Genomic DNA, 23,542 nt, shown 5'->3' with positions numbered 1-23,542 from the left:
CTCAGGGGGTACAGCCTTGGGTACCCACAGTCACCGTGGGTTAACAAGGGTTGTGGCAGGACTCTCTTTGACTGACTCATTCCCTGACACACTCAGCTGTTAGGCTCCAGTAATTGCCAGCTGAGTTGTCTATTACTGTATTTTCAACAAAGCTCTGGGGTGTAAACTGCTCCACAAATGGATCCAATCAAACCTGGTGACTCCTTTGAAGAAACAGTCCCGGAGGTCAGTGTCTGAGATTTGTTCTGACTCCAGCAGGATTCTCCAGTTTCCCTTCTCCAGCAAACTAGCCAGACTGCAATTTAACCTGTATCTCCAAAGTCCATCAATCTCCCCTGTATTGCTTTTCACCATCACCTCCAGTATTTTGAGAATGCTCTTGGGCTTGAACTTAAAACTTCTCTACAGCCTGTTACAAATGTTCCTTTAGGGAAAGATCTGGAGCTCTCTCTCTTACTACCTACTTTTTTGTTTTTTTTTCAAGACAGGAGCTCGCTCTGTCACCCAGGAGGCTGGAGTGCAGTGGCACAATCTTGGTCACTACAACCTCTGCTTCCCGGGTTCAAGTGATTCTCCTGCCTCAGTAGCTTGTATTATAGGCAAGGACTACCACACCCTGCTAATTTCTGTACTTTTAGTAGAGACGGGGTTTCACCATGTTGGCCAGGCTGGTCTCGAACTCCTGACCTCAAGTGATCTACCCACCTCAGCCTCCCAAAGTGCTGGGATTACAGGCATGAGCAACCATGCCCCGGCCTTACTACCCATTTCTGTTCCCAAGAGAAATCTCTGAGCCAGGGCGCTGGTGCTGGCAGGAACAATAGCATGCCACTCTCTGAGTGACACTTTAGGAGCTGAGTGCTTAGAGGAGGACAAGTTCAGCAGCCCCAGGTCTCCTCAGTTCCCCTCCTCCACACTCTGAATGGAAGCCCCATTCCACAAGTGGGGTAAGAGTGAACTGTGCCCCAGTGTTCTCAGCAATGCCATGCTCCATGTTGGATATCCATCCTACCAATAGAGGCTAGGCGGAAGAAGTGCACCTCCACATCTCAGATACACTCACCCAGAACTCAGCCCTAACAACAGGTAGCTGGGGCAGGATGAAAAATGCTGATGTCCAGTCCCTCCTGAAAAGGTAGTCCCCTGACCTGGAGCAGGGGAGGGAGGGAGCCCTGTGGTTTTTTTTTTTTTTTTTTTTTTTGAGACGGAATCTCGCTCTGTCACCCAGGCTGGAGCGCAATGGCACGATCTCAGCTCACTGCAAGCTCCACCTCCCGGGTTCACGCCATTCTCCTGCCTCAGCTTTCCGAGTAGCTGGGACTACAGGCGCCCACTACCGCGCCCAGCTAATTTTTTGTATTTTTAGTACAGACGGGGTTTCACCGTGGTCTCGATCTTCTGACCTCGTGATCCACCCACCTCGGCCTCCCAAAGTGCTGGGATTACAGGCGTGAGCCACTGCGCCCAGCTGTTTTTTTGTTTTTTTGAGACAGGCTGTTATTCTGTCACTCAGGCTGAAGTGGAGTGATGCAATCATGGCTCACTGCAGCCTCGACCTCCCTGGCTCAAGTGATCCTCCTGCCTCAGCTTTTCAAGTAACTGGGACTATAGGCACGCACCACCATGCCCAGCTAACTTTTTGTATTTTTTGTAGACATGGGGTTTCTCCATGTTGCACTGGCTGGAATATTTTCTCATTCTGAGGTAGATGAGACAGGGTGGTAATAACCTCCCTTAAAGGACAATAAAACTTGCTAAATAGATGGAGAAAACAAACCACCCAGTAATGCACAAACTGCATCCTGGGCTCATGGTTAGAACATCCTGCAGCAATGAGGTAGAAAAGCAGAAGTAGAGCTGGGCGTGGTGGCTCAAGCCTGTAATCTCAGCACTTTGGGAGGATGAGGCGGGCAGATTACGAGGTCAGGAGATCGAGATCATCCTGGATAACACGGTGAAACCCTGTCTCTAATAAAAAATACCAAAAAAGAAAAAAAAAAAAGCCAGGTGTGGTGGTGGGCACCTGTAGCCCCAGCTACTCGGGAGGCTGAGGCAGGAGAATGGCGTGAACCCGGGAGGTGGAGTTTGCAATGAGACAAGATCGCGCCATTGTGCTCCAGCCCGGGTGACAGAGCAAGACTTCGTCTCAAAAAGAAGAAAGAAAAGAAAAGAAAGAAGAGCAGAAGGGGGCCAGGCATGGTGGTTCATGCCTGTAATCCCAGCACTTTGGGAGGCTGAGGCAGGTGGATCACCTGAGATCAGAGCTTCGAGACCAGCCTGACCAATATGGTGAAACCCGTCTCTACTGAAAACACAAAAACTAGCCGGGCATGGAACCTGGAAGGTGGAGGTTGCAGTGAGCCAAGATCACACCACTGCACTCCAGCCTGTGTGACAGAGTGAGACTCCATCGCCAAAAAAAAAAAAAAAAAAAAGTGGAAGGGAAAATCCCCAAATTCATGTAAGCGCAGAAACCCATGTTTAGTGTCCTTGGGCTGACCTATGCTCATTATAATAGTAAGAAACACACTCCTGGGTGGAGATTTAAGATGCTAATGAGACATGCCATGTGTGTACTAGCATACACAATAATAGCACATGTGCATGCAGGGGACCACCCAGAACATGAAAAATCATGAATAATGACTCCCCCCTTTATGAATAATCATGTAAGACTCACATAAAGAAAGTCTCCCCAGTGTCAATCGGTGCTGTCTCACCTTTGAGCAGCCAGCTCTGATCAGGTGTCAGAGTGTACTTTCTTTTTATTATTTATTTACAGGCGTGAGCCACCACACCTGACCAATACTTTAATTTTTCTTTTTTTTTTTTTTTGAAACGGAGTCTCGCTCTGTCGCCCAGGCTGGAGTGCAGTGGCACGATCTCGGCTCACTGCAAGCTCCGCCTCCCAGGTTCACGCCATTCTCCTGCCTCAGCCTCCTGAGTAGCTGGGACTAAATTAAAGCGCCTGGCCTTTAATTTTTCATAGAGATAAGGCACAGTAGGCCAATCTCAGATTGCTATAAAGGAATACCTGATGGCGGCAGGGCACGGTGGCTCAAGCCTGTAATCCCAGCACTTTGGGAGGCCGAGACAGGCGGATCATGAGGTTAGGAGATCGAGACCATCCTGGCTAACACAGTGAAACCCTGTCTCTACTAAAAAATACAAAAAATCTAGCCAGGAGAGGTGGCAGGCGCCCGTAGTCCCAGTTACTCAGGAGGCTGAGGCAGGAGAATGGCGTAAACCTGGGAGGCAGAGCTAGAGTGATCTGAGATCTGGCCACTGCACTCCAGCCTGGGCAACAGAGAAAGACTCCGTCTCAAAAAAAAATTAAAGAAAATAAATACCTGATGGCCAGTCGTGGTGGCTCATGCCTGTAATCCCAGCACTTTGGGAGGCCGAGATGGGCAGATCACATGAGGTCAGGAGTTCAAGACCAGCCTGGCCAACATGGTGAAATCTCATCTCTACTAAAAATACAAAAATTAGCCGGGCGTGGTGGCAACACCTGTAATCCCAGCTACTTGGGAGACTGAGGCAGGAGAATCACTTGAACTGGGAGGTGGAGGCTGCAGTGAGCTGAGATCACACCACTGCACTTCAGCCTGAGCGACAAGAGACTCTGTCTCAAAAAAAAAAAAGAAATACCTGAGACTAGGTAATTTATAAAGGAAAGAGGTTTAATTGGCTCACGGTTCTGCCAACTATACCGGAAGCATGATGCTGGTATCTGCTCAGCTTCTGGGGAGGCCTCAGGAAATTTACAATCATGGTGGAAAGTGAAGGGGGAGCAGACACGTCACATGGCCAGCAGGAGCAAGAGAGAGTGAAGTGCCACACACTTAACCCCAGATCTCATGAGAATTCATTCACTATCACAAGCACAGCACCAGAGGGATGGTGCTAAACGATTCATGAGAAACTGCCCCACCAATCACCTCCCACCTGGCCCCATCTCCAACATTGGGGATTACATTTCAACATGTAATTTGAACAGGGACATATATCCAAACTATATCACGAGGTCTCACTATGTTGCTCAGGCTGGTCTTAAACTCCGGGACTCAAGCAATCCTCCCACCTCAACCTCCCAAAGCTGCTGGGATTACAGGCATGAGCCACTGCTCAGCCTCATTGTGGCTTTTGTCTTAGACTCTTGGGTCACTTGTTTGGGAGAATCCAGCTGCCGTGTTGTAAGAACATTCAAGCTGTCCTCCAGAGAGGTCCACATGGAGAAGAACCCAGGCTTCCTGCCAACATCCAGCACTCACTTTCCAGGCATATGAGTGAGCCTCTGGGAAGCAGATCATCCGGCTCTCAAGCTTTCTTATGACTAAAGTCCCAACTGAAATCTTAACTGCAACCCCATGAGAAACTTGAGCCAGAACCCAGGTCCCAGCATAGGAAAACAGTGTATTTCATGGCAAATATGACACCATCTGGAAGTGAAACTCCTGTGGTGACTGATGTTTGACCCCCACATACCAAGGTGTTCTGCAGTATGCTCTTTAAACAATGCCTTGTAGCATAGAAAGCCCCCCATAAAGATGCTTATTTAAACCCCCGCAGTGGTCATGGATCTTGGCAAAAAAAGTCTGAAGACATGACCAGCTGCACATGTTTTACCCTAAAAGAGAAAGGATATCTTCTGGAGTGTGGGTGCGGGGATCCATTATCTTGCAGCTGCCTAAGATATCCCTTCTGTTTCTAAGTCATTAAATGTTTCTTTCTGAGAAACTGGATTTGTCAGTCTCTTTCTTCAGCCTCTCAGCTTTCTTGGACTTTGGGGGTAGGTTTGCATAGAACTGCACGTAACACTCAGCTAAACTGCTTTCAAGTTTCTGATTCTTAGAAACTATGTGAGATTAAACATTTATTCTTTTAAGCTGCTTAGATTTGGATAATTTGCTACTCAGCAATAACTAAGACAGATTTGGTGCCAGCTGAGCACAGTGGCTCACACCTGTAATCCTAGCCCTTTGGGAGGCCAAGGCAGGAGAATTACTTGAGCCCAGGAGTTCAAGACCAGCCTAGCAACATAGAGAAACTGCCTCTACAAAAAATAAAAATGAGCCAGGCACAGTGGCATGCACCTGTGGTCCCAGTTACTCAGGATGCTGAGGTAGGAGCATTGCTTGAGCCCAAGAGTTTGAGGCTGCAGTGAGCCATGACCATGCCATTGCACTCCAGCCTGGGTGACAGAGCGAGACCCTGGCTCAAAAAAACATGGTGAAACCCCATCTCTACTAAAAATATAAAATTAGCCAGGTGTGGTGATGCATGCCTGTAATCTCAGCTACTTGGGAGGCTGAGGCAGGAGAATCACTTGAACCCAGGATGTGGAGGTTACAGTGAGCCAACATCACACCATTATACTCTAGCCTGGGCAACAAGAGCGAAACCTCGTCTAAAAAAAAACAAAAAACAAAAAACAAAAAAAACAAGAAGAAGAAAATCCCCAGCCTCTCCAGTCAAAAACAATGCTAAAATTAACAAATGGCTTCTGGAAAAAGATCACATCAGAAAAACATGATACAAAGTTGAAGCCAAAAGGCCAAGAGTATGCCTGTAAATTCCCTAAGACTTCAGGTCCAAGGCAATAGAACCATTCAAACAATAAGGGCTTCTAGAAACATTAAAGGATTTGTCTATCAGCATGAGCCCAAGGTAAAGGGGCTTATCTCATAGAGATGTGTGGGCATAGTCTAATGAAATGAATAAGGTCCACAGAAATCTACACAGTTTTTAAGAGAATTGTATTGGCAGAAACACTGCCAACTTGGACTGTAAAGGACAGAGACAACAGAAATGGAAAAGCAGCATTTGAACCCCCAAACTTCTATAGACAGGGTGCAGGCCAAGAAAAATTACTCAACTGCAAACACAGCCTACCTTTTATGGAACAGGAAAGATGACTCTGGAAGTATAATTAAGAGCCCAGAAGGTGGAGCCAAGAGTCACGGATTATTATCCTCAGGCCTTGAAGTCTTAATCAAAGAACTGCCAACTTGGCCGGGCGCGGTGGCTCAAGCCTGTAATCCCAGCACTTTGGGAGGCCGAGACGGGCGGATCACGAGTTCAGGAGATCGAGACCCTCCTGGCTAACACGGTGAAACCCCGTCTCTACTAAAATACAAAAAAAATTAGCCGGGCGAGGTGGCGGGCGCCTGTACTCCCAGCTACTCGGGAGGCTGAGGCAGGAGAATGGCGTGAACCCGGGAGGCGGGGCTTGCAGTGAGCTGAGATCCGGCCATTGCACTCCAGCCTGGGCAACAGAGCTAGACTCTGTCTCAAAAAAAAAAAAAAAAAAAAAAAAAAAAAAAGAACTGCCAACTTGTGTCTTGCTAGAGTTGACAATTTCTAGGCACCTTGTGTTTTGCTAGAGTTGACAATTTCTAGGCACCAGTGACTCTTGCATGCCTCCTATATTCCCACTTTTTTGTTTTGTTTTGTTTTGGGTTTTTCTGAGACAGAGTCTTGCTCTGTCGCCCAGGCTGGAGTGCAGTGGCACCATCTCAGCTCACTGCAACCTCCACCTCCCAAGTTCAAGCAATTCTCATGCCTCAGTCTCCCAAGTAGCTGGGATTACAGGCATGTGCCACCATGCCCAGCTAATTTTGTACTTTTTTTTCAGACAGAGTTTCACTCTGTCGCCAGGCTGGAGTGCAGTGGAGCCATCCAGTGGGATTACAGGCGTGAGCCACTGCACCCAGCCCAGAAGTAATTTTTAAGACAGACATTGTAGGCTGGCGTGGTGGCTCATGCCTGTAATCCTAGCACTTTGGGAGGCCAAGGCTGGCGGATCACAAGGTCAGGAGATTCAGACCATCCTGGCTAACATGGTGAAACCCCATCTCTACTAAAAATACAAAACATTAGCTGGGTGTGGTGGCGGGTGCCTGCAGTCTCAGCCACTCAGGAGGCTGAGGCAGGAGAATGGCATGAACCCGGGAGGCGGAGCTTGCAGTGAGCGGAGATCGCGCCACTGCACTCCAGCCTGGGTGACAGAGTGAGACTCCGTCTCAAAAAAAAAAAAAAAAAAAAGACATTGTAGCTTCGGTCTTGCTCTCTTGTATCACTCACTCTGAAGGACCCAGCTATCATGACATGAATACATTCAAGCATCCCACAGGGAAGTCTCTATGCAAAGAAATGTTAGCCTTTCACCAAAACAGCACTCACCTGCTGGGTACATGTGTGTACCTCCTCCTGCAGGGATTCTCCAGCTTGTTAAGCTAACTTTTTTTGGTAAGGAGCCAGACGGTAAATATTTTAGGCTTTGAGAGCTATATAGTCGCTCTCACCACAACTCAACTCTGCCATGGTAGCATGAAAACAGTCACACACAGTACATAATCTAGTGGGTGTGGCTATGCTCCATACAAGGTTATTACAAAACAGGCAGCAGGCTAGTGGGCTGTAGTTTGCTCACCCATTCTAAACTAAACATCATCTCTCTTTCCAGTTCCCATTGCACCTGTTGGGAGACAGTGTCGTCAAAGTAAGTTTCAGCTTTTCTCAGTCATTTCGATATAAATGCAGTCCTTTTGACTCTTCCACCTCCTCCTCCTCTACTTGAAATGGCTTCTCAGATCCAGGAGGATCTCCCCAGTGTCACGGCACTGGGAAGAGCCAGGGGCCTATGGACCAGTGCCGCTGGAGCTTGGCTATCTTCCTTGCTAGCTTCTACTGAGATACCTGTAACTTACGGGCCTCCAGTTGTCAATCTAGGTACCCCGATCCACCAACCCACGGGACACTCCAGCCTCTCTCAGCTTTGCAATTTTGGGGCACAGAAATCTCAAGGCTTTCCCATGCCACTCACGCATCTAAGACTCCGCAGACCAGCCCTCCTAGACATAGCACAAACCCCACACTGCTGTAGTCAACCCTGCTTCAAGGGCTTTCCTCTAAAGCTAGAGCCTGAGAACTGAAGCCCAGGTTGCCTCTGCTCTGGATCCCCAAATCTATGTGAGGGATCTGTCTTTTCCCAACCCTACCCTCCCACTCTGGCATGGCCTCAAGGGCAGAACCCAGCATCTTCCAGCTCTTCCTTCTCCTCTCCAAATCTCCCACCCCAGAAAGAATTTGCCACTGTTGTTTTTTGTTTGTTTTCTTTTCTTCTTAATTTTTTTTAGAGACAGGATTTCATTCTGTTGCCCAGGCTGCAGTGCAGTGGTGGGATCATATCTCACTGCAGTCTCAATGTCCTGGGCTCAAGCGATTCTTCTGCCTCAATCTCTTGAGTAGCTGGGACTACAGGCAGGCACCACCATGCCCAGCTAATTTTTTAATTTTGTAGAGACAGGGTCTCACTATTTTGCCCAGGCTGGTCTCAAACTCCTAGCCTCAAGCAATCCTCCTGCCTTGGCCTCCCAAAGCATTGGGGTGAGCCACTGCGCCCAGCCTGTTTTGCTTTTTCTGCATGTTTTCTCAACTAGATATATAACTACTTTTCCAAACTATTCCAAGCCTCTCACCTTCAGGCATTTGAACCCAAGAATTAAAGAAATAAAGTTTCTGGCCGGGCGCGGTGGCTCACGCCTGTAATCCCAGCACTTTGGGAGGCCGAGGCGGGCGGATCACAAGGTCAGGAGATCGAGACCACGGTGAAACCCCGTTTCTACTAAAAATACAAAAAATTAGCCGGGCGCGGTGGCGGGCGCCTGTAGTCCCAGCTACTCAGGAGGCTGAGGCAGGAGAATGGTGTGAACCCGGGAGGCGGAGCTTGCAGTGAGCCGAGATTGCGCCACTGCACTCCAGCCTGGGCGACAGAGCGAGACTCTGTCTCAAAAAAAAAAAAAAAAAAAAAAAAAAAGAAATAAAGTTTCTATTTTATTCCTTTCTTTGTCCCTTTCTTTGAAGCAACAGGGACAAGATCTAGATTGAAGAGAGAAAAGGGAGGGCTGACAAAGGAATTTCAAAACAATACTGCAAAATCCTATTTCACCACAAGCAGGTGTAATTATTATTCCCATTTTACACATAAGGAAACTGAAGCTTAGAGAGATTAAGAAGCTAGAGTTCTTGGAGCAGAGCACTGGATTTAGAGCCAAAAGCCAAGGTTGGAACTTAGGCATCTGCTGTTGGTGTCCTAACTCTCCCTTACTCTCCCTTACTTGAGCAATCCTGGAATCAGGCCCGCCCCAGGATCCCTGAGGCCCAGTGGTCTGGCTGTGCTGCCATGCAGCTCCAATCCCAGTACTGCCCCAGGAGAAATCCTTGCCTCCTCTGAGTCTTGGTGATCCTTCTCCGACCTTCCTCCATGCAGTCCAGTGTCAGGTGGAAGCACTGGGGATCCTGTGAAGCATCAGCTCCGCATCAGCCTGGCTTGTGACCTGGGGCAAGTTTCTTCTCCTGCCTGAGCCTCGGCTTCCTGGTGTGTAAACTGGGGATTATAACAGGGATTCAGTATATGTTCACTGAGGACGTGCTCTGGCAGGCAATGCATTAAAAGCTGCGGGTACACAAGGGAGTGAGGCTGTCCCAGGGTCCCCGGGCAAACCCAGCACAATGGAGGCCTCTGGAGGCATCAGTGAGGGCAGCTATCCTGTGTCACAGGGTTGTGGGAGTCTCGCAGGGAAATTCTCTGTGACTAACGAGTATCGTTTCCCCTAAAGGATGTGCCGTCGGCTGCATTCTTGTTTCATCTAGCCGCTGGGCCCCAGAACAGTTGGCAAAGCAGTTGGTATCTTTGGTTATTTTTAGGTGGGGGAGTTAGCAGGGTGGATGTGGTAGGGCCCCAGGGGACTCTGGTAGATTGGGAGCTTCAGGTGCAACAAGTTTTTGGGGGTGGGGGTGGCAGCGGCTCCCTCTCGGGAATGTTTAGGCAATCTCCCGGAATCCTTCATGATGGAAGTCAAAAGCCACCTCCTCTATGCAGTCTTCCTTGATTTTCTCATAAAACACCCCCACCACCACCCACAAGACCAAAGACTTGGTCTGGAACTATAATCCAGCCTTTAGTTATAGTTCCAGACCAACAGTACTGAGCAATAGGGACCTTACCTGATGCAGATAAGGTTTCTTTTCTACATCTCTGAGGCTCCATCCCTAGTCAGAAGGATAAGGTACGGAAGCCACTCATACAGCTGAGATTCTCTCTTGGCTCGTTTCTAGCAAACTACAAGTAAGTCACTTTTGTAAATCTATTTCCTCATCTGTAAAATGGGCAACTATCGTGCCTGCCTTCCAGGATTAAAGTAAAGGGTTTAATTTGCTCAAAGCACAGCGCACAGCGCCTAACGTAGACTGGTAGATCTGGGCCCCAGGCCCAGAAGGGGCTGTGCTCCCGCAAAGGTCTCTTTCCTTTGCAGCACATCGGGTGGTGTGTGCATCCTGGCGGGGCGGGGGGGACTAAGGGGAGGGGGGTGCCCGAGCTGGGCTGGAAGACAGGTCTGCGACTCTGTTCAACTGCAGCTGCTTTCCCCGGCCTCCACCGCTGCCGCACACCCCCTTTGCCTTTAGCATTTTCCTCCTCTCCTCTAATTGCGTGGCGTCCCCAGATGGAAGATGAGGTGTCGGAGCTGGGGGTGGGGAGTCCCCCGGCCTAAGACTGGGGAAGGGTCCTCCAGCGCCCTGTGAGGGCCCTGACCTACGGTGGGGAGGGGGCGCCCGGGTCTCCGGGAGAACTCCGGAGTCCCCGGAAATGGAGGCGGAGTCTGGGGAGTCTGAAATGGGGGAGGGGTCACGTAGACTACGGGGGAGTCCTGAGCCGGCGAGGAGGAGCAAGGGAGTCCCTCAGACGGAGTGGAGGGCGGGGCTTCCCTGGTCAGAGGGCGGTGCCAGGAGAGGGGCGTGGTCTCATGCGAAGGGGAGGAGCTCCCCCGACGAGGGCTAAGCATCGCCGCAAGAGGCGGAGTCTGGAGTGAGGCGGGGCTCTCCTAGGGGCGGGGACAATGGGGCGGGGCCTCAGGGCAGGGGGCGGAGCGTGGCTCTTCGCGCTCATCCCCCTCCTCCGGCCCCGGGTGTCCCCGTGACGAGGCAGCGCGGAGCCGCCGCGGGCCTGGCCCATCCCGCCGCAGCGGCCCGGGGCCGAACAGGGGCTAGGCGGTGAGGGAGCGGCGCCCAGCGGGTCCCGGAGCGTGGCCAGGTGAGGCCACCGGGGCAGAGGGGGCGGGGGCTGCGCCGGGCGGGTCCCGGCGGGCGCGGGGGGCGTGTTTGCGTGTCTGGGGGTGGCGGAGGGAGTGGGTCCGAGGGCGGGCGCCGGTGGCTACTGCGCGCCCGCGCTTCCCTGCGGTCGCGGGTGCGGGTGGTTTCTGCGCCGTCCGGGCCGGGGGAGTGCGGGGCCGTGCGCGCGCGCGTGTTGTGCGGAGGGGCCGCCGGGTGTGGACCTGCGTAGGTGCTGGGCCGCGGTTCTCGTTCTGCCCAACCGGGGCGCAGGGCGCGGGGCGCGGGGCGCGGGGCGCGGGCCTGCCCCGGCGCGGTCCCTCCAGCGCGAGGATGTTTTCCAAACGGGCTGCCTGCGGGAGACGGCTGTGCTGCAGCCCGAGCTCGAGGGGGGAGCGCCGCCCCCACAAGCCTCCTGAGACCCGGGCGGCTGGGGACGCAGACACCTGAGGGAGGGAGGGAAGAGCGCGCACCCAGGAGTCCATTGGCCTGCCCGCAGGGGGAGGCCGAGATGGGGAGACTGAGGCAGATGGATGGTGAGGCGGAGGCGGGCAGACAGGCAGACAGGCAGAGACGGGGAATAGGGGGAGAGAGACGGCGAAAAGGACAGCGGCTAGGAGGACAGAGAGTCATTGAGAAAGCAGATGGACAGACAGAGGCCTAGACCTCAAAGGGGCAGAAAGATTCAGATGGACAGGTAGATTCAAAGAACCTGTCAGAGGGGCTAAATCAGAGGTCCAGAGGCTAAGAGCCATAACCAGGAACTGAGTCTGAGATGAGGGGTAAGGGCCCCCAACTCATGGGGTGCCCCTCTTTGAAGCACATCCCAGACTGGGATCTTGGCCAAAAAGCAGCCTCTGGCCACCCCAAGTTGGTCCATTCCTCTGGCACCACTGAATATCCTGACCCTCTTGACTGTGCCACCCCTCCCTGGTATCCCAGCAACCTCGGGCAGTTTAGAGGAGGCAGAGGGGAAGTGGTTGCCATAGCAGTAGAGGCGGTGAAAGGTCACCCTTGCCTTAGCCTAGGCGGTCCTGCAGCAGGCTGGAGCTGGGATTGGGTGGGCCTGGGGTGGGAACCTGCAAAGCTCTTTTCTCTCCCACTCTGCCCAGAATGGTGCTGGAAGGAAACCCTGAAGTGGGGTCCCCCCGAACCTCAGACCTTCAGCACCGGGGGAACAAGGGCTCTTGCGTTCTCTCTTCTCCCGGTGAAGATGCGCAGCCAGGCGAGGATCCCATCAAGTATGGTGAACTCATCGTCCTGGGGTGAGCATCTCTGGCCTAGAAGGGGTGAAGCACCAGACACCCACCCAACGCAGCCAGAACAAGGGCCCCGACCCCTCCCTCCCCCACAAAGTGCCTTCTGCTGTTCGTCCCTCCTCACCTTCCTAGCTGAAAGACAAAATTGACCAAACCCACCTCAATTCATAATTATTGTTTTATCTTCCTATTTTTCACAAATTACTGTGACAACTCTAACCACCCAACTTCCTGATCAGATGAGAAAAACGTTAACACCAGCTGCCTTTCCTAAAGCACCTAGTGTGTGTGGTGTGGGTTGAAGAACTCTGGTTCTGCAGTAAAACTGCTAGGTTCAAATCCTGCCTCTGCAAGTTGCTGAACTTCCCTGTGCCTCCGTTTCCCGTTTTGCAAATGGAGATGTTAATAATCCCTTCCTCAGAGAGTTGTCAGAAGGAATGAATGAGGTGATTTCTGTAAAGTACATAGAACAGCGCCCAGCACATATCAAGTGTTCTGGGAGGCAGGCCTGTGCCAAGCCCTTTCATGGACATTATTTCATTTCAATCTTCACAAAGATGCTGTGAGGAAGGAGGTGAGGAAACCGAGGCTCAGAGAGGGGAAGTGACTGGCCCAAGGGCACACAGCTGGTAAGTGGCAGGGCTGGGATTTGGACCCAGGTCTTTCTTACTCTAGGTCTAGTGCACTTTTACTAAGCCACAGCTGACCTGCACACTGCAGATGAGAAAGCCAAGGCCAGGAGAGAGGAAGCAACATGAACTGGCGGCCGGGCCAACCTTATCCCTTCCTGGTCTTCTCCTGACCAGGATCCCTGCACCATCCACTCAGATCTTTCTCCAGGGACAGACCCTCTTCCTCCTCCCCCATCTAGGTCTCCTTTTGGCCTCTCTCTGCCATCAGTCCTAAAGAAACTATTTGATAAGTTATATTATCATTAAGATTATTTTTTTATTATTTTTTTTTATTTTTGAGACGGAGTCTCGCTCTGTTGCCCAGGCTGGAGTGCAGTGGCCGGATCTCAGCTCACTGCAAGCTCCGCCTCCCGTGTTCATGCCATTCTCCTGCCTCAGCCTTCCCGAGTAGCTGGGACTACAGGCGCCCGCCACCTCGCCCGGCTAGTTTTTTGTATTTTTTAGTAGAGACGGGGTTTCACCGTTTTAGCCAGGATGGTCTCGATCTCCTGACCTCGTGATCCACCCATCTCGGCCTCCCAAAGTGCTGGGATTACAGGCTTGAGCCACCGCGCCCGGCCAAGATTATTTTTTTAAAATGGCTGTTTGTTGACACGTGCTTTTTTTACCAAAAAAAAAAAAAAAAAAAGCAGTAATAGCGAACACTTATCAAGGGCTTCCTATAAATATGCCAAACTCTGTGCTAAGCACTTTTAAATGCTTTGTCTCATTTAGTTCTCAAAATGAACCTGCGGGGTAGGTCCTAAAAAATTAGCTCCATTTTACAGAGGTCATGTGATAAGTGGAAGAGCCAGATTTAAGCTAGGCCCATCTGTGTCCCGAGTCTGTGTCCTGAACTGCCCCACCTCGGGGCCTGCCCACCCCCGCCCCCGATGTGTGGGAAGAGCTCACAAGGGCAAAAGTGATGTCTCCCTTGGGAGAGCTTGCCTTGAAAAAGCAGCTGCTTTGTATCCCAAAGGCAGGACTGGCTTTCCAGCCCAAGGCAAGGCCTAATGTGGGAGGCTGCAGACCCACGGGTATGGGCCCTCCTGGCAGCCCCTTTGCACAGCAGAGTCCACATTGGCTGCACATCAGAGCTGGCTGGAGGGCACTGAAAATACACATCGACAGGCCCTCTCCAAGCCTACAGAATCACAGTCACAATGGGTGGGACCAAGGAATCTGGATTTTTTTTTTTTTCTTTTTGCGGCAGGGGAGACAGAGTCTTGCTCTGTCGCCCAGGCTGGAGTTCAGTGTCACGATCTTAGCTCGCTGCAACCTCCACCTCCTGGGTTCAAGTGATTTTCCTGCCTCAGCTTCCTGAGTAGCTGGGATTACAGGCACCCACCACCATGCCTGGCTAGTTTTTGTATTTTTGGTAAAGACGGGGTTTCGCTATATTGGCCAGGCTGGTCTTGAACTCCTGACCTCAAGTGATCTGCCCACCTTGGTCTCCCAAAGTGCTGGGATTACAGTTGTGAGCCACTGCGCCTGGCCTCATCTGGATTTTAACAAACTCACTAGAAGATTCTGATTCAAGTGGCCTTGTCTGTATTTGGCAGCTCTTTGTCCTGTCACTTCCTGTTCCCAAACCTTCCTGGCACCCCACTGGTTACAAAATAATGTCCTCAGCCTGGAGTTCAGAGCCCTCCCACCAGCATCATCTCCCCCACATACTTCACCACCAAAGTCACCATTCCCTGATCTCATCAGATCCTGCCAGCCTTGGGCCCTTTGCTTAGGGTGAGCCTCCATCTAGAGGGGCTTCTGGAGTCAGAGAGACTGGGCTCGAATCTGGACATTTTCACCTACTAGCCAGAGGCAAGTCACTTTACCTCCCTGAGCCTTGATTTCTCTCATTTGTAAGATGGGCAGAAAGCCACTTGCCTGGCAGGCCACTGCACAGATTCCATTAGGTGATTGATAACATGAAGGCCAGGAACACGGAGGCAGCAGCCCATGGCAGCGATGAGAGCTATGACTCACCTCCTCTGTGCCTCTCACAGCCATCCCTTCCGGACAAGAGATGGAAAGGCAGGTGGAAATTGGACATGTGTGGATATATAGAGGTAGTGGCATTGTGGGTCAGTTTTTCCTTTCGTTTTGGTTTTGAGTAGTGGTGTGATAAGTGACAATTTGCTACAGGTGAACCCTTTCTAGTTCTTCAAAACCCAGTAGAGGTGTTCCCTCTCCCAGAAACCTCATGCTAGGGCCAGAATTCCCTTTTCTTCCTCTAGGCTTATGGCATCCTTGACTTGTGCCTGGGTGTGGCAGGTGGCACCTAGGTTCCTGGAGAAGCTGAGGAACCCCTCCACTGAGGGCCCACAGCTGACCCGTGGTGCGTCACCTCTACTGCCCCAGTGCACAGCACCCATCCAGGCATGGCTCAAGTGTCCAGGAAATACTTGGTTAACTGAATGAAAGTGCTTTTGAAACTGTTCTGACACCCCCCGCCCACTCCCCAAGGTACCGATTTGTTATTGTAGGGTCTTCTAGTTTCAGGTGCTTCTAGAGCTTGTTTATTAAGGTAGGATCTGCCCAGAAGTTGGCAGTTTCCTCCAAGTTTCATCAGGGGTTCACTTTCCCTCTTTCTCTCTCTCCTCTTACAACCCTTTCTTCTTGACCTCCAACATCTACAGCTACAATGGGTGTCTGGCAAGTGGGGACAAGGGCCGCCGGCGAAGCCGCCTGGCACTGAGCCGCCGTCCGCATGCCAACGGAGTGAAGCCAGATGTCATGCACCACATCTCCACGCCGCTCGTCTCCAAGGCAAGCAACTGACCTGTAGACCTGAGGTCCTGCCCTCCCTGCCCAAGGCCCAGGTCTTTGGCCTTCCAGGTCCTACCTGCCCACAGCCCCCCACCTTAACAGGGGAGCCCACTTTGTGTCATCACTCACTGCGTATTGGGCCACCCGAGAATGGTGATGAAAAATCCTTTGCAGTGTGCACAGTTCTTTACAGTTTGCACAATGTTTCCTTAACTACCAGACCTTTCTGAACCTTGGCTGCCTCTAAGATGGTGCTGCTTATTTCCATCCAATGGAAATGGGTGGAAATGAGCTGCGCCATCTTAGAGGCAGCCAAGGTTCAGAGAGTGGGAGGTGACAGTCATACTGCAATGGTAAAGGAAAAAACCTTTGGCTTTAGAGGATTTGGGTTAGAATTCAGCCTCTGATATTTCCAGCTGTGTGCCTTTAGGGCAGTTTCTCTGTGACCTGCAGTTCCTTCAACTCTAAAATGGAACGATAACCCCATTCTTTTTTTTTTTTTTTTTTTTTTTTTTGAGACGGAATCTCGTTGTCACCCAGGCTGGAGTGCAGTGGTGCAATCTCGGCTCACTGCAATCTCCACCTCCTGGGTTCACACCATTCTCCTGCCTCAGCCTCCCGAGTAGCTGGGACTACAGGTGCGCACCACCATGCCCAGCTAATTTTTTTTTTTTTGTATTTTTAGTAGAGATGGGGTTTTGCTATGTTGGCTAGGCTGGTCTTGAACTGCTGACCTCAAGTGATCTGCCCACCTCGGCCTCCCAAAGTGCTGGCATTACAGGCGTGAGCCACTGCGCCCGGCCTGATAACCCCATTCTTAAGGTGATTGTAGGGCTTAAATCATGTGACACACCCGCTGCACTGTCCACCCTCTGTGAAGGATGGAGCTGCCCCCTTTCTGGAGAGTGGCTGCTGGGCCTTGAGCTCCAGCTGCTGGCTCCAGGCTTACACTTATCATAGCTGCACACCCTGGCAAGTGACTTTTTTCTCCCCCCAGGCACTGAGTAACCGTGGTCAGCACAGCATCTCGTACACGCTGTCCCGGAGCCACTCGGTCATAGTGGAGTATACACATGATAGCGACACAGACATGTTCCAGGTATGCTCAGGCCTCTCCACACACCTCCTGGCCACCAGGCCTCTAGGCTCTGCAAGCATTTCAGGTGAGGTTACAGGATGGGAGGCCATGGGAAAGTTGCTTCCCTCCAGACGAGGAAGCAGGATGTCCCAGTGTGGGCTGTTGACTGCAGAGTCACACAGCAAGCCAGTGGCTGTATCAAGGATCAAACTCAAGACTCCTAGACAGTGGGAGTTCACACAGCTCAGGGGTTCAGGTGTGAGAGGCCTAATGCCTGTGTTCAGATTTTGGCTCCATCACTTACCACTGGGTGACTTTGGGGAAGTATCACTTAAGTTCTGTGGGCCTTGGTTTACTCATCTGTAAAATGAGGCCCATAATAGTACCCACCCCACAGGAAGATTAACTTAGGCATTGCATATAAAATGTTTAGCATGGTGGCTGGCATATGGCAAATAGTTACTCAGAAGTTGCTATGTGCTGCTAACATTTGACCACCCTCTTATAATTCTATCAGCAAATCAACTTGTATTTATTGAATGGGGTGATCCCTAGTGCTGTGGGGGCAACAGAGAAGGAGAAGCTGCTCCAGGCAATGGCTTCTTGGACTTGGAGACCCCACCTGGGAGCCTAGAAGGTCTAAGGAGTTGGTGCTGCCCCCTTCTCAGGGCCTGGCAGCCTCCTTTTTTGGTGACCTTGCATACAGAGCAGCTGCCGGAACTGTGGGTGGGGAGGCCTATGAGAGTCCCCTATGTACATGCAGTCGCTGCTTGCTTTCCCTGTCCTCACAGATTGGCCGCTCCACAGAGAACATGATTGACTTCGTGGTAACAGACACATCCCCTGGAGGAGGGGCTGCCGAGGGCCCTTCCGCCCAGAGCACCATCTCTCGCTACGCCTGCCGCATCCTCTGTGACCGCCGGCCGCCCTATACTGCCCGCATCTATGCAGCTGGCTTCGACGCCTCTAGCAACATCTTCCTTGGAGTGAGTGAGCCCCAGGAAGGGACCAACTCTTCATCTGTGAGGCAAGGGGTAGGCTTGGGAGGTGCAGCATCTTGATGTGATGAACCAGCCCACAGTAATCCAAATGATGGTCCTGGCAGGGCTTAGCAACCCCAGCTAACTGATGAGCAAAGTGAGGCCCAGAGAGACACTTAAGTCATGCAGCTTCAATGCCAGTCCTCTCTGAGCCACCTCTGAACTTGAGGGTAGGGGGGCAGTGCCTCTGGCACATAGCCTGCTGGGGGGCCCCTGGTGGATGTGATCTGATCCCTCATGTGGTCCCAGGAGCGGGCGGCCAAATGGCGGACCCCAGATGGCCTGATGGATGGACTGACCACCAATGGTGTTCTGGTGATGCACCCGGCGGGCGGCTTCTCCGAGGACTCAGCCCCAGGTGTCTGGCGGGAGATCTCGGTCTGTGGGAATGTGTACACATTGCGGGACAGCCGCTCAGCCCAGCAGCGGGGCAAGCTGGTAGGTGGCCTGCTCTATTCCCCACCCTCATCCTTGCCAGGCCCTCACAAGCTGCCCATCCCCCTGCCCAAGCCAGGAGATGATCTCTAGTCCTTCTGCCCCAGGGAGCCCCAACAGGCTCCATGTTGGGGAATCCCAGGCCCAGGGAGTTCTTAGCATGTGCCACAGACAGGCAGACAGACCAGGGTCCCCAAGCATAGCGTACATACCACTGGAGGTCCAGGGGGTGATGTGATCAAGGCACACACAGACATACTGTGCAGTCCCAGGTGGCTTCGAGGCTGCTGGCAGCTTAAAAAAAAAAATCACACCTTCTTATGAGAGTGACACTGGCCCATGTGTGAGCAGTTTATAGCCTGAAGTGTTGGCAGTTTGTAGCATGTCTGTCACATTCAGACAGGTTTAGCACTGTTCTCTCTCAGGAGGAAAGGGTCCTTACAGTAGTTCTGACACAGGTGTTAGTGGCAACTCCTTGTGGTGCAGATCAGAGAGCTGAGGTTAGGGAGCCCAGAGTGAGTCCTAGAGAGAGGCAGGGGCTGCCCAAGGTCACATGGCCATGCTCCTCAAACGGGCCATGCGTTGCTCTTCAGGCATGAGCACATTGTCCAAGGAGATGCAAAACCTCAGAGAAAAGCATGGCTTTTCTTTGCAGAGCGTCAACTCTGTGGGGAGGTCTGGGGAAGCATTGTTTGGTAAAATGATGCATGTGAATGTTTCACAAGCCTACTCTTCTTAAGCACTATTTGCCACACACTGTTCTAAGTTTTTACACTGAATGATTCATTTATTTATTTTTTTTTAATTTTTTTTTGAGATGGAGTCTCACTCTGTCACCCAGGCTGGATTGCAATGGCACAATCTCAGCTCACTGCAACCTCCACCTCCTGGGTTCAAGTGATCCTCCTGCCTCAGCCTCTCAAGTAGCTAGGACTACAGGCATGAGCCACCACACCCGGCTAACTTTTTGTATTTTTAGTAGACATGGGGTTTCACCATGTTGGCCAGGCTAGTCTGGAACTCCTGACCTCAGGTGATCCACCCGCCTCAACCTCCTAAAGTGCTGGGATTACAGGCGTGAGCTACCGCGCCCGGCCTGATTGATTCATTTAATCTTCACGAGAACCACTTGAGATGCCAGAAGGTGCAGTCCATCTTGAGGATGAGGAAACTGAGATGGAGAGAGGTTAAGTTACTTGACCAGGGACAAAGTTAGTCAATGGTAAGGCCAGAATTCAGCCTGGGCAGCCTAGCTCCTGAGTTTTTGCTTTTAACTGTAACTACTGGGATAGTTGCTTTGGGCTAAGTACCCAGCATTCCCTGTTAGCTTTGAGCTAAGTACCCAGCATTCCTTGTTAGAGGCCTTTCCTGCCTCTGTCAGGAGGAGGGCACTTCAGAAAACATCTTATTTTAGAAAAACCCTGTCTGGGTTCAGACTCCCTGATTAGACAGATGGAGAAACCAAGGCCCATGCCCCGCTGGGAGGGGGGGTCAGCATGTGCCTGGGGTGCACCTGCCCGTTCGTTTGGCCTCCCAGCCTGCCTTGCCCCTCTGCCCTGCCTGCCCTGCCAGCCAGGGTGTCCTCTCCAGGGAGGCTCCGTGGGATGGACCCGTGACTCAGCGGGGGCCTCTTGGGCAGTAAGGCCCTTCTACTGCCTCTGGCAGGTGGAAAACGAGTCCAACGTGCTGCAGGACGGCTCTCTCATCGACCTGTGTGGGGCCACACTGCTGTGGCGCACACCGGCGGGGCTGCTGCGGGCTCCAACACTGAAGCAACTGGAGGCCCAGCGGCAGGAGGCAAATGCAGCGCGGCCCCAGTGCCCCGTGGGCCTCAGCACTCTGGCCTTCCCCAGCCCAGCCCGTGGCCGCACAGCACCCGACAAACAGCAGCCATGGGTCTACGTCCGCTGCGGGCACGTCCACGGCTACCACGGCTGGGGCTGCCGGCGGGAGCGGGGCCCCCAGGAGCGCGAATGTCCTCTCTGCCGTCTCGTGGGGCCTTATGTGCCTCTATGGCTTGGCCAGGAGGCCGGTCTCTGCCTGGACCCTGGGCCGCCTAGCCATGCCTTTGCACCTTGTGGCCACGTCTGCTCTGAGAAGACTGCCCGCTACTGGGCCCAGACACCACTGCCCCACGGCACCCACGCTTTCCATGCCGCCTGCCCCTTTTGCGGGGCCTGGCTTACTGGCGAGCATGGCTGCGTCCGCCTCATTTTCCAGGGCCCGCTGGATTAGGCTCCCTGGGGCCCCCTGCTGCTGTGCCCACCTGCCCACCCAGGTCCCCACCTCCTGCAGCCCAGAGGGAGCTCTGCATGTGGGACACTCCCTGCTGGCACAGCCACACCAGATGGACATGTTGGATGGGCTGTGCCCTTCCCCCCAACTGTGGCCCCCCAAGGAGGTCCCCAAGATCTCCACCCCAGTCATGCTGATGGGGCCTTCAGAACCAGTTCTGTCCTGGGTCGATGGAGGAAAGCCCAGCCCCATGGCCTTGCCCTTCCTGGGGCATCCCACATCGTGCCGCTGACACTGTGTGCCCCTGGGGGAGTGAAGGGGCCAGGGGCCCCTGACCCCTAGCTTAGGCTGGCTATGCCCTGAGCCTGCCAACCCAGTTTCAGACACTCATCCTTCCTGCTGCCACCCTGGGTTCCTCTATAAACCTCGCTGCTCAGCTGCCGCCACAAGTCCCATGTGCCCCGCATGCGTGTAATGCCTCCAGCCCCCAAGTGAGTGGTGGGTGGGTGGCAGGCTGGGCCCAGCATTTGCTGACAGCCACTATGGGCTGGACTCTGTGCTAAGTGGTCTCTGGGGACACAGAGGCAATCAGACCTGGTTCCCCGCCTGGCGGAGTTCACAGTCTAGTGGAGGACAGACTGTTACCAAATGGCAACACGCTTCATGTGTGCTAGGATCAGAGTACGAATCAGGCTGTAGCAGGCCTCACTGGTAATGGAAAGGTGAGGGAGGCTTCACGGAGGAGTTGTCATAGGAGCTCAGCCTCGATGGCTGCTCGGAACCCTTGGGGTCCACAAGATGGGAAGCGTGGTCTATGCAGAAGGGAGGGCCTGTGCGTAGGCTCAGCTGTCAGTAAGCCAGGAATCCAGGGACATTGTCAGGGTGGCTGGAACATGGACTGCTGGGGGACAGAGAAGGGGGTGGAGCAAAAGGTTGGGACCATGTGACCAGGGAAGATGCTGGATGGAGGATTCTGAACCTCATTTGTGGATGGTCAGGAGTCAACAAAGGGAAGAGAGAGGATTCACTGGTCAAGAGTGTGTCGGCTGTGACACAAGGGCCATCATCCCTGAATGCCCACCACGTGCCCCACACTGTGCTGATGATGATAATAATAACTACGTCCATTGAGCACTCTCCAGACACCTGGCTCTGCTTCTTGGAGGTTTTGTTATTTAATCCTCACAGTAACCCAAGAAGGGAGGTGTTGCCATTTGTGTCTCTGAGGAGATGAGGGCAGATGCACCAAGTCACACAACTAGAAAGTGGCCAAGTCAGGATTTGAATCCACAGCTGCTCCTCTCCATCACAGTGTTGCTTTCCTTCAACAGAGGTGGGGGTGAACCGAGCAGGGTTTTGGATACTGGATTGGTGGACACCCACCTGCTTTGTGCCCAGCCCTGTGCCTCTCGCAGCCCAAGGTCTGCAGAGGGACCTACCCATGCTTGTTGGAAGTTGACCCCCACACCTGTGCTGGCCACCTGTACCCCAGGCTAGGATGCAATGGGCTATCAGCCAGGCTAGAAGTGTTCGGAGGAGTGAGAACCAGGGGCTCTAGAAGGCCCAGGGAGGACCTGAAGCCTGAGTCAAGTCTTGAATGGCAGAGCATCTCTAGAGGCAGGGAGGAGTTGGGAGGGCAGCCAAGGTGAGGGGAACAGCATGGCATGGCAGGGAACATGCCTGGTGTGGAGGGGGGCAAGCAAAAAGGAATGGGGGGTAGGGAAGGTTGCTGAGGCCTGGTGGGCCTTGATTGCCATGGAAGCCAAGCCTGAACTGGATTCCTGGTCATCCTGGCCACAGGTGGGCGTGTTGCTGGGGTTGCCCCAGACCATTCCTGGGGAGAGCAAGCCAGGAAGACAGGTAGATGGCTGTTCTGGAGAGGAAGAGAAGAAGGCTCTGAGTATAGACCTGACCTGGGCATCGTCCCCAGTAGATGGCAGAGCCTAGGGGAGTACAGATTCCAAGGGGAGGGATGGACCTGCCCAAGGTCACACAGCTGGTTGAGACCGGGGAGATCAGACCTGGGCTGTTGAGAAGACAGACGGCACCCGCATGTTATGAGGAGGAGGGTGTGGTCAGATTCTTGCTTCCAGAGCATGGCACTGCTGCAGTGGGGGCGGAGGGGAGGGTGGGGATGCTGCAGGAGGTGTGGGAGCATTCCAACTTCTCTCCCCTCAACATACAACACACAACACTCAAAATCCAACTCAGAATTTCAAGTTCTCTCTTCTGATCCTGTTGGGAACCAGGCAGGGGAACATTTTTTTTTTTTTGAGACCAAGTCTCGCTCTGTCACCCAGGTTGGAGTGCAGTGGTGTGATCTTGGCTCACTGCGAGCTCCGCCTCCCGGGTTCACGCCATTCTCCTGGCTCAGCCTCCTGAGTAGCTGGGACTACAGGCGCCCGCCACCACGCCCGGCTAATTTTTTGTATTTTTAGTAGAGATGGGGTTTCACTGTGTTAGCCAAGATGGTCTCGATCTCCTGACCTCATGATCCGCCCACCTCGGCCTCCCAAAGTGCTGGGATTACAGGCTTGAGCCACCGCGCCTGGCCTAGGCAGGGGAACATACTGATCCCATTTCCAGTGGGGAACCTCAGACCCTAGGAGGAGAGACCAGCAAAGGGCACCACCCTAGATGCTGGGGAGGACTCAGAGGTATTGGTGGATGGGGTCAGACAGCCCTGGTCTTGTCCCAGCTCTGCCTTTGCCAGCTCTTAGAGCCTCAGCTTCCTCAATGCTAAAGGGGATAACAGTCGCTACCTCACCAGGTGGTTGTGAATATATGGAGGGCACCGATAACACAGTTGATTCGTGTTGCCCCTCACCGACCCCTTTTTCATTCCCATGGGGAACAGCCAAGGCCGGGGAGTTATGACTCCAGTGATAGACTGCTCCATGTGAGTGACTGTGTGTGTGTATCTGTGTGTTGGGGTCAGGGACA

General features: G+C 52.8%; 2 protein-coding genes across 8 annotated transcripts in view; one reads left to right on the top strand and one right to left on the bottom strand.

The window, feature by feature from the left end:
- The window catches only part of MRPL11 (mitochondrial ribosomal protein L11), a 248,991-nt gene that overhangs the window by 24,583 nt on the left and 200,866 nt on the right, over window positions 1-23,542 (bottom strand). The window lies entirely within an intron of this gene.
- PELI3 (pellino E3 ubiquitin protein ligase family member 3) lies at window positions 10,973-21,741 on the top strand. Of its 7 annotated transcripts, none has more exons than XM_015113537.3 (8): window positions 10,973-11,095; window positions 12,225-12,377; window positions 12,929-13,000; window positions 15,682-15,811; window positions 16,809-16,910; window positions 17,681-17,875; window positions 18,179-18,367; window positions 20,030-21,740. In XM_015113537.3, the coding sequence occupies exons 2-8, from the start codon at window positions 12,226-12,228 to the stop codon at window positions 20,597-20,599; spliced, it is 1,410 nt and encodes a 469-aa protein (XP_014969023.1). In that variant the 5' UTR covers window positions 10,973-11,095; window position 12,225; the 3' UTR covers window positions 20,600-21,740.

Source organism: Macaca mulatta, chromosome 14 (genome assembly GCF_049350105.2).
Source record: "Macaca mulatta isolate MMU2019108-1 chromosome 14, T2T-MMU8v2.0, whole genome shotgun sequence".
Taxonomy (NCBI): Eukaryota; Metazoa; Chordata; class Mammalia; order Primates; family Cercopithecidae; genus Macaca; species Macaca mulatta.
Note: the sequence above shows the minus strand (reverse complement) of the source record. Positions and strands in the feature narration are given on the sequence as shown.